This window comes from Onychostruthus taczanowskii, unplaced genomic scaffold, assembly GCF_017590055.1.
Source record: "Onychostruthus taczanowskii isolate IOZ18803 unplaced genomic scaffold, ASM1759005v1 scaffold25, whole genome shotgun sequence".
NCBI lineage: Eukaryota > Metazoa > Chordata > Aves > Passeriformes > Passeridae > Onychostruthus > Onychostruthus taczanowskii.
In genome coordinates, this window is record NW_024499796.1 from 5,529,287 (window position 1) to 5,539,783 (window position 10,497).

General features: G+C 50.2%; 2 protein-coding genes across 13 annotated transcripts in view; one reads left to right on the forward strand and one right to left on the reverse strand.

The window, feature by feature from the left end:
* Positions 1-1,321, forward strand: part of SPTAN1 (spectrin alpha, non-erythrocytic 1) — a 45,920-nt gene extending 44,599 nt beyond the window's left edge. For all 12 annotated transcript variants that reach the window (XM_041406424.1, XM_041406422.1, XM_041406426.1 and 9 more), the window contains 2 exons: positions 176-323; positions 998-1,321. In XM_041406424.1, the coding sequence (XP_041262358.1) occupies positions 176-323; positions 998-1,123 (274 nt within the window). In that variant the 3' untranslated portion in view covers positions 1,124-1,321. The remainder of the gene's footprint in view (positions 1-175; positions 324-997) is intronic.
* A 134-nt stretch (positions 1,322-1,455) lies between these two features.
* DYNC2I2 (dynein 2 intermediate chain 2) lies at positions 1,456-9,623 on the reverse strand. Its single transcript, XM_041406437.1, has 9 exons — positions 8,026-9,623; positions 7,118-7,372; positions 6,339-6,448; positions 5,201-5,358; positions 4,657-4,766; positions 3,789-3,956; positions 3,163-3,395; positions 2,293-2,450; positions 1,456-1,723 (listed from the first exon to the last, which is right to left on the reverse strand). Exons 1-9 carry the CDS (start codon positions 8,221-8,223, stop codon positions 1,485-1,487), a joined length of 1,629 nt encoding a protein of 542 aa, XP_041262371.1. The 5' UTR covers positions 8,224-9,623; the 3' UTR covers positions 1,456-1,484.
* Between the last annotated feature and the right edge of the window lie 874 nt (positions 9,624-10,497).

Here is a 10,497-nt window from a genome sequence, read left to right on the forward strand (position 1 = left end):
AAGCCTTAAGGAAGGCAAGACTGACGTTTGTAAAGAAGAGATTCACTTTGAGAGGATGATCTGGTGTTGAGTCTCCTGCGTTAAGACTTTCACTCATTCCAGAACAGCTCCAGCCCCTCTCTGGAGGGCCTGGCAGTGCTGTGCTCTGGGTGCTCACACTGTGTTTTGCTGGCAGGGATGGACACGTCTCGCTGCAGGAGTACATGGCCTTCATGATCAGCCGGGAAACGGAGAACGTGAAATCCAGCGAGGAGATCGAGAGCGCTTTCCGCGCCCTCAGCTCCGAGGGGAAGCCCTACGTGACCAAGGAGGAGCTCTACCAGGTAAGTGCTGGTTGTTGACCCCAGGGAGGAAAACACAAGACTTCTGCTCATAGATAAAGCCCAGCACTAATGGCTTGGAGGCTCATGTCACTGGGGCTGAGTCAGTTCTGACCGTGCCTGGGGATTCCCTGCAGCAAACAGAAATTGCTGTGTCAGCCCTACTCAGTTGCTTTCTTGGCTCTACAGAGGAAGAGGAAAAGCTTTAGGTACCAAAGAACTGCTCAGGTTGAATAAAACAAGAGCTAATCAAAGGCCTTGTAAGGGAGTGCACTATCCTCAGAACTTCGCTTCCATCATTTGGGAAATTAGATGGTGGATGTTTCTTCAGACAGCAAATTCAAAGAGCTTGAGCCTAAGTTTAGACAGTATGAACATCTCCTCCCTCTCACTGCCCTGCCAAAACAGCAAGTTTTTCCTGTCTGAATACCACTAGCTGGCAGGGAAATAAAGAGTTTGCAGTGTTTCCTTGTCCCAGTTACCTGCTCTGTCTTCTGTTCGGTGGGAAGACTCTGGTCAGGCCTTCCAACCCTTAACCAAATAGTGCCAACAGCCAGAGCATTTCCATGCTGGGCGTAGTGCTGCTCTGGCTTCTGCCCCGGGGAATGGGAGGGCTGCCTGTCAATGCCCCTTGGCAGCCCCAGAGCCCTCTCACCCCCACGCTGTCTCTCTTTCAGAACCTGACCCGGGAACAGGCCGATTATTGCATCTCTCACATGAAACCCTACATGGATGGCAAGGGCAGGGAACTGCCTTCTGCCTACGACTACATAGAATTTACACGTTCACTCTTTGTGAATTGATCTGAAACACTAGCACCAAAAGATGCAAAGGACATGCTCACGTTTGCTGACTGTAGCTCTGCATGTGTCTCTCTCTCTTTGTGCTCTACAATAATCAATGTTACTTTATGATGTAACCTTAAAGTGCTTAGCTTAAAACTCTTAGGGAAAAGAAACATGTTGCAGTGTGCTTGAATAAAAGTTACTGGTCGAACCACATCATCTTGTGTTTAATGGTTAAATGCAAATTTAACTGTTGTGTGGAGGCAACTCCAGCTGTTGGTTACCTGTGTTTTCCAGGCCAACACTGGAACAGGTGAGTGGGGAATTGTTCCTGGAGTCAGGGCAGTTACAAGCTTCACGCAGCTCTTGTGCTGCTCCCTCAGTCCATGATCTCACTTGCCAGCTGCTCCAGGTGACTCATTTCCCTTGGTCCCTGCTCGGTGAAGTCGGAGCTCAGCTGCCAGACTTTGACTGTCCCAGCAGCATCCCCTGCTGCCAGGAGCCGCGTGTGCTTGGTGTTGAATTCCAAACAATACACAGGGCAGTCAGTCACAGACTGCTTCAGGGACACCGTGGGCTTCTGCGTGCTCCGGGCCAGGTCAAACAGGTGCACCTCTCCTGCAGACACAGACATTCATTGCAGCTTCATGGCAACAGACATTGTATCAGCAGGTGAGTATCTGCTTAGTCTGGCACTGAGAGCTATTTTTAACCTGTTTCCCCTGCTGATGGGTGTCTAGGCTGTGACAGACAGCTGACATTACTGCAGGCAGCATGGATTTGTTCTACTGTCAGAAACCTTAAACCAGCTTGCCAAATTCTGTGAAATCTCCAGTCTTTAACTCAAAAATGTTTGGGCAATTTTCTAAGGAAAAGCTTTTCATTTTAAACCATTAGTTCTGGAAGTAGATGTCAAAAACAAGCTGGAAATAGATTTAGCCACAGTGTTGCTGTGCTGTATTCCTGTGAATGACTGTGGCAACAGATTTAAATGTACCATCAGAAGTGAAAAATAACTGCTGGTTCACCTTGTTAAAGTTAGAAATTACTCCTTTGTACTAATTACACAGTGAAAACAACGGCCACTGCTCTGTGCTTGTGGGATCTGCTAATCAGTACAATCAATCTGACTAAATAATACACACTCTTAATTTTATGCTCAAGAGGAGGCACCTGCAGTTACTTGCCTTCCCCAGACGCAGCTGCAAAAACCAGTGGTCGAACGGGAGACCAGCACACACAGAACAGGTATTTCTTTGATAACTGTAGAGCAAAGAGGGGCTGTGTCTGCAACATGGAATGCAAGTGAACTTGTCCATCGGTCCCACAGCTCAGAAAGAGGTTCCTGGGGGAGAGAGGAAGCAAGAAACAGCTATTTTTGTTGTATTGCTAACGATAAAGAACAGAAATCAGTCAAGGAGCATGACCTCGGACAATATTCCTGCTTTGTAAAGGTCTGTGTTTCCTAAAGCAGCAATTGCCAGGCTGTGCTGTGGGCTGTTTGTTACTGCCCTCAATTAAGCTTAATGAGGGCTTGTATTGACCGCTGATGGGTTGTGGCCCAGGGCTGCCTGAGAACTGCTGATCTGGAGCTGGGCATTGTTCGAGCTGGGTTTGTCTCATGCAAATTAAATGCAAACCTGGGTTGTCAGCATGTTTCACAGACACGGGGCTTGGGGCCTCCGCGGATGATGGGTGAATTGCTGGCAGAGATGGGAGCTTCTCTTTAAATTCTGGCAGCTACTAATGTCAGAAGAATCTTCAGCAAGATACTTAGTGATCTGCCCAAGTGAAGAACTTTTTCATCTCCTTGGCTTTAAATTGAGTTTTAATTGTAACAAACAGGATCATCTCAGGAAGGTGCAAATATTCTTCATGTGCCCACATGCAGCACAGTCCAGCAGGCAGCTTCACCAGAGCCAGTGGACGTTTGGTTTTTTTTTCCCCACAACGGCAAGTTCCTAATGCCAGGTGCCCCTTCTTTGGAACTTGTGCACCCCCAGGGGCTGTTTTGTGTTTAGAGCCCGGCAGTGATGTGTCCCACATGCAGCACTTGCCTGTGGAAGGGCGAGCAGCTCACGGAGTACACGGGCCCAGCGTGAGGGGAGAAGGCGAGCTCTGCCGGAGCCCTGAGGGGAACGGAGCCGCCAGGCCGCGGGAGCGCCGGGCGCTGCGCCGCGGTGGAGCACCGCAGGCAGCAGCCGCCTTCCACACCCACAACGAACACACCGGCATCGAAGTGTGACAAGGACAGCGAGGTCACCCCCACGGCTGCCTCTCCCCAGCCCACCTGCCAAGGAGAGACAGAGCTGGTGTGAGCTGGGGCTTCCCAGAGAGGCACACGCAGGCAGAGCCTGCTGGGGACACAGAGGGCTGGTCACAGCACAGCTTGTGACAGCTCCGTGTTTGTAGGACTGAATCCTTCCTACAAATGGCTTCACATGAATTAACATTACAAGCAAGTTCTCCATCCTGGCAACTAACTTCTCTTTAGAGCATGGTAAGGCCTCAGCTGTTGTCACTCTTCCAATAATGATTTCTGTATGGCAAAGGAGCTGTGGCTCAAGGGTGTTTATGTTCAGAAGGGGCTTTTCCTGGCCCTTCTTGGGCAAGCTCTGACACTTGGGCTCCAGGGTTCAGAGTGTTTTTATGGAAAGATCACTCTCTGAGCTGCTGAACTCACCTTCTTCAGCCGAGTGCTGCGAGGGATCTGCTGAGCCACGATGGCAAATCCTTCAGCCAAGGCCAGCCGCCCATCCCGCTCCTCCCTCCACACGAGGATCTTCCCGTCTGTTGCCACACTCAACAGCCGGCCGTGGTTTCTGTGCTTGGCGTCAGGCAACCAGTTAACCTGTTGCAAATGCCACGAGCTCAGGACAACGGGGACTGTCACAACTGCCCAGCCCATGCAGTGACACAGGAGCAGAGCCAGGCACCAGCCTGGTACCGAACGAGCTTCTGCTGGGAGCTGGCACAGACTGATGCAAGGAGAGAAACACGTCCAGTGTCTAGGGCTGAATCTCCATTGCAGTTTCTATTGCAGGTTCACCTGCCCTCAGTTTTGGGATGGGCATTTATGGCACTTTCACCCAGCTCCAAACAACAGCATTTTTCTGAGTAGCAGATGAGAAAAATACACAGAATGTCCAGAGTCACAAGGCTCCAGAAAGGCAAAATCCTTAGGAAGCCAGACTGCATGACATGCTTGTAAAACCCCTTAAAGCATGTGGCTTTAAGCTTCCAAGGATCAGTGACACTTTCCCATTTGTGTTTTTAAACCACTCCAAGTATCACTGGCTGCAACTCCCTTAATAAAAAATTACAGTTTGGGAATTAGTCTGCTTTTCATTTATTCTGGACAGTGAGAAGTTATTTTTTACAGGCTGTCTGTTCAGGAACTAGATTTGGGAGGGAATAGCCAACCAAAAAAGAATATAACTGCTGAAATGTCTGTGAACTGCCTGGCTGTGGATGGGAACCAAAGGGATGACACAGAGCAGTGGCAACTCTCACCTGGCCCAGCCCTGTCTGCTGCCAGTGTTCTCTGTTACCTGATAGACTGTGTCAGTGTGGGTGTCATCTGTCATGCCTGTCCTCCAGATCACAGGGTCTTCTGTCCTGCTGGTGTCCCACACCACCAACTCCCCACTGAACAGGCCACCTGAAAGGACAAATACAAAACATCTAAGGTCTGACAGCTCAGAACAGATGCACAAATGGAGCAATGGTGGAAAAAGACCCACCAGCTTCAAAGGCTGGGCAGTTCTGTGCGTGGGCCCAGGTGTTCTGGTGTAAGAGAATATTGCTCTGCTGAAATAAGTTTATTCCCTTACAGCCAGGGCTGGATTTCCTTCTGTCACCTCTCTCTGAGAAGGGCATATAAAGGCAGGTGTCACTGAAGAAGCAGCAAGTCCCAGTTCAGATGTGACAGTGCACTTATCTGTGTAGGTAGGCATTAGTTCCTCAGTTTGAGGAGCTGCAATGCTGTTCCTTTACAGGAAATCTGAGGCTGCACTCAGAGAGAGAAACCAAAGGATCCAGGCTGCAGGAAAAAAGGGTATGTTCCAAGCATGGTCTGAGGTAAGAACAACGCACCAGCTATCAGTGATGGCTGGGAGGGATGGAAAGCCAGGCACATGACAGAACTGGGAACATCCACCACCAGGTCAGGGTGCTGTGGATTCAGCCCTCTTCTGTCCAGATTCCAGGTACAAACATAGGATTTTTCTGTGCTCCAGTCACCATCATCCAACCTGAAAAACAAAAAGCTACACCTTGCTTTGTGTGTTCCAGAGAATTCCAGTCCAACAGAGCTCAGAGATTCCCCACTGGTCACCTCAGTGTGTTGCTTTGGGTCCTGTCATGAAGGAATCATGAGGGAATGGAAGTTCTCTGGGGGCTGGTTTATACAGGATGTGACAGGGAACATGTCTGTGCTTACCTCAAAGTGGCAGCCAGTAAATTTTGGGTACAATTTCCCTATTCCAAGACCTACTAACTATTCAAATAATGGGAACAATCAAAAGGGTGCATATGGAAAGTTCATGGAAGGAATTCTGCTGACGATACCCACAGACACAGAAACAACATCCTCATCTGCAAACAGCTGTAGCTAACATACAGGTTTGCCCTGTTTCTCTCTTCCCTAAGCATTCTCTCATGAAAACCCTTTTTGCTGGGGTTTTAAGGAAAGTGGAGCATTTTAAAAGGCAGCAGTAGGGCCAAGAAAGAGGGGGCTGCTACAGACATTAATGGATTAGATAAGTGATTTGTGAAACCCCTATTTCAGAAATCCTTAAACATGTTATAACATGTCCATGGCACCAGGCACATGCATGAACAGGTGCCAGGTTCATTCAGGGTGCTCGGAGACCACATTAAACATCAAGATCTCAGTGAAGATAAAGTGCATTCTCCCAAACCTCACCTACAGATATTTGCAAGTGCATCTGCTCTTTACATTTTTCAAACAGAATCTACCTAGAAACAAATCAGTAAGATCATGTATCCATTTTCAGGGTGGGGGGAAGGTGGAAGAAACAAAAGATATAATTCAGGACTTGTCTGAGATTTTGTTACTTTGAAGATTAATAATTTAACTTTAAGGACTGTGTATAGATAGAGAGATATGTCAGTTTATTACTGCAGAGAAAACAAACATATCTAGACCTCAGGTCAGCCTGAGACATCACATCAGCCTCAGCTGCACTCCCAAATCCCTCCGGATACTCACCGGCCGTAGGAACATGCAATGACAGATCCCGTGGCATTCCATGAAACACTGGTGACCTGCAGGTTTTGATCCTGAGCCTCTGGGTATGACAATGTATGCAAACACAACACCTGGAAGAGAGCAAATCCAAGCACTGAGGCAACAGTCTCTGAACAGAGAGAAATGAGATCCGTGCCCACCCCTGGTGTGACTGTGGGGTTACAGCGTGAGTTTTCCTCAGTCCAAGAATTTATGTGAAAAGGTTGTTGAACTCCTGTTGGGAAACAAACCCACAACACAACTGTCACTCAAAGACAACCTGTCAGAGAGTGCACTGCTCTGAAAGGCTGTGCCTAAGAATTTACAGCAGCTGCCAGGTGTGAGTTTGGCACTCGCTGAGCTTCACAAGTAACAGTTTGAAAATGCCAGTCCCAACATGTACTGTCTGATACAAACTGCTTCTATTCCTGAGCACCATGCACTAAACAAACCTTAGCAGGCAGAGCTGCCAACTCACTGACTGCAACTGTTCCTAGATCCCTGCTAGGCTGGAGTGCTCTGAAGGGGCTGAAGAAAAGCCTACACCAACTGCAGGCTTCCTCCTCTCACTGCTGCTACAGCTCAGTCACCAGCAGGAAGAACAGTTTTACCAAGCAAGGAGAAAGCTGAAAAAACCTCAAAGCAATCCAACTGGTAATGTTTAATTATTAGAACCTGGCAAGAACAATCACAGCAATAAGGACTAACAGCTTTGAGTAACTGAACTCTGCTTGGACCATGACCTGAATGCTGTCACTTACTCTTTCATCCTGATCTGTCCAGTGCACTTCAAAGCCATCAAAGGCATGACTTCTCCAGTTTTTATTTAGTTCTTTGATAACAGCATCCTCCACTCTCTGAAGGAATGACAGAAGCCCAGTGTAATCTACTTGGACTTCTTGCTGGAAGTCTTGGACAGCATCTTTGCTCTGTTCTGTCTGCACCGCAGCATCTCGGGCTGTGTGAGACTGTGCTGCAGCTTCTGCTGTTGAAATTTTCCCAGTCTGGCAAGTTTTCTAGTAAAAGAAGACAGACAGTCTATAATCCAAGCAGAAAAACCAGTGTTGCACAACGCATTTAAAGCACCTTCCCCTTCCTGCTGTTTGACATTCCAGCCCCTCTGCACAGCTCTGGTTCATGTTAAACACAGGGTACCCCAGTACCTGGGGGTCTTGGTGATGCGTTTGTGACCTTCCCATCATCTGATCGAGGCAGAGACGCCCGAATGCCCGTCAGACTCAGGCAGAGCTCTAAAGCACGGAATGGGAAGGACGGGAGAAGCCAAGAAGGCAGCGAGCTGCAGAGCAGGGAGCGAGCAGCGCACACGGTGACAGCGCTGCATCATCAGCTCTCCAGCTGCGGGGCGGCAGCCGCTCGGCTGCTTCTCTGCCAATTCGCCCGGGGGCTAAACCAGCGCAGCGCTGAGGGGCCAGAGCCGGCGGGCGGACACGGGCCCCGGGCCCGGCGCCAACAACTCCCGGAGCGGGAGGGCTCGGTCCCGGGCCGCGCTGGAGCCGCGGGACCTGCGGGGGGGTCGCGGACGAACAGGGAGGGGGCGAGTCGGGACACGATCGCAGAAGGTCCGGGGAAGGCGCAGCCTTGACAGCCGCCCCGTGCCCGGCCCGGCGGTGCAAGAGCGCGGAGCGGGGCCGCCCCGGGGGTCTCTCACCGCCTCGCAGCGCGCGCTCCGGGCGCTTCTCCACAGCGACTGCACGTCGGCACCGGGTGCCGTCCTGTCCGCGAACATGCCGGGAGCGGAGAGGGCCCGGCGGCACCGGGGGATCGGGAGTCGCTCCCGGGGGATCGGGAGTCGCTCCCGGCGGTCGCGGCCCGTGGCGCTCCCGCCGCCCGCGCCTCCGGTTCCCATGGAAACGGGCGCGCGGTTACGTCACCCAAGCGACGAGCCCGCCGGCCTGCGAGCGGTAAAGTGAGCCGGGCGGGGCCATGTTGGGGACGGGCGCGGGGCGGCGGTAGCTCTGTGCGAGAGAGCGGTACGGTCTTTCTCGGCACCTTCGTTAGAGCCATGAGTCCGGGGGAAGCCGCTTCTTCCCCTTCGGTCGCTCCCGCCGTAGCTGCGCTGGGGCCCGGCTGGTCCCGCCGCGCCGCCGGGGGCGCGGGTGGCAGCGCAGGCGAAGGGCGCCGGGCTGCCAGGAGTTAAGATGGCGGCGGGGCGGGGGCGACAAAGCCGAGAGCGCGGTGGAGAGCGGGGCCCGGGCCGCCGTGTGAGGGGAGCTGCACTTGGCTGTCACCGCGGGGCTGCCCGGGAATGGGGCCGGCTCAATGCGCACGGAGCGCCCGGGGTGTGCTCTGGCCCGTTGCTTTGCCCGCTACCGTCGTTGTTTTTGCTGGGGCAATGAAGTAATTGGCGCCGAGGGTGAATCACTGTGCGGCCGGGCTGGCCGCACGCCCGCGGGGCTGCTCTCCGGGAGCCACCCGGCTCCTGGGTAACAGTCCCTGCATATCCTGTGCCGTTCCTGTCCGCAGGGACAGGGGCTGGTGGCGGAGCTTCTTTAAGTGATTATTCCTAAAAGGAATGACTCTGCTTGGAGATTTTTTTCTAACTAACTCATTGGAACAAGTTGATGATGAATGCACAGGCTAAATTTAGTGCTGGCATAAGCAGGCACAGATGCACCAACTTCAGTGGAGTTATTCTGGCTGTTGCTGGGAAGGAGTCTGGCCTGTGTGTAGGAATCAAGGCTGCAGGATACAGAGTGGGAGCTCAGCAGAACTCGGCAGTGCTTTCACCTCTTGAGCCCATGTGAGTCCATTCACTCACAGCTGAGTGCAATGGTTCTGCTGAGGAATTTAAAGTACTACACAATTAACAGTGAAGTAAGAGTCCCTAAAATGAATGGTAAAGAGCTCTTATAGCCCTTTTATAGACAGTGAAATGAGCAGAACAAGGTTCGGTGGCATCTCCTTCAAAAGCAAAAAGTCTCAATGGAACTGAGTCCTCTAGAATTTCAAATCCTGGCTGGAGTGGGCCATCATGATACCCCACAGAAGACACAAGAACATAAAAGCATAAACACCCTTGGGCTGGACTGATGGCTCTTTTAGCCCTGTCATCTCTCTCTGATCAGCACAGGAGTTAATCTGAATTTCCAGAGTTCAAGCTTGGCATCTCCAGCAGCAGCTGGTTCATGTGGAAGCGCGAGCAACGGCAGTCAGAGACTGTCTGGATGTAACTGAGCCTTTTCCCAGCTCGCTTCTGCAGGCAGGCTCCTGGCTTTGGGTCACTGCATGGGGCAGCTTTTCATGTGTTGAAAAACTGATAATAAATATTTGAACCCAACAGCAGAGTAGTTTTCTTAAAAGGGCCTTAATATTTAAGATTTATCCTCTATAAATAGATCATCTTCAGTCATCAATAAATTATCTTTAATTGCTATGATTAGAGCTGCCAAGGCATATTACTCTTTAGTAAAGGAGTAAATATTATGAGTGTGAATTAATACACAGGCTGCATCATCGTAAAAATGCTAAGCACAAACTGCAATTTAGAAACTTTAAATAACTTGTCAGGGGGAACTTAAGGAGAAAAGTTTGTGGGTTCTTGAGATGGCAAAGAGATAAGAAAACTGGAATTTAGGTATGTGAAACACAGAAATCAATTTTTTTTTTAGCCAGTAGTATGCAAAGTTATTGCAAATGTAGAACATGTTCCCTGTATCGTGGTGCATGTCCGGGCTCTTTCTTCCCTGAGGATGAGAAAGGAGCAAACAGCTCCAGACAAGGACTGTTTTAAGTAACTGCACTTTGATCCTTTATTCCAATTTCTCTGATTTGCTGGGGTTTCAATATATCAAAGGTATTTCAATGAAATCTTACATTGCTTTTTTTTCCCCCTGGCCTGACAGTATTAGATATATGGATGTTTTTGTCTTCACATCATCAGAAATAAGGCAAAATCGGGGATGAGTGGGGGAGGGATGTTGCTTGCCTGAGGCTACCCAGTCTCTTTTAAGTGGCTGCTTTTACTGGGCTGATCTGTGCTTTTTCCTCCCAGTTTCATGAGACAAAGTGTAGGAAGTTTTCACTTTTACATAATGGAGCAAATCAGCATCAAAAAACAACAAGAGAAGGTTGAGGTAAAGAGAAAACAAAAACAAAAGCGAGGGGAAAAAAATCAGAAAAA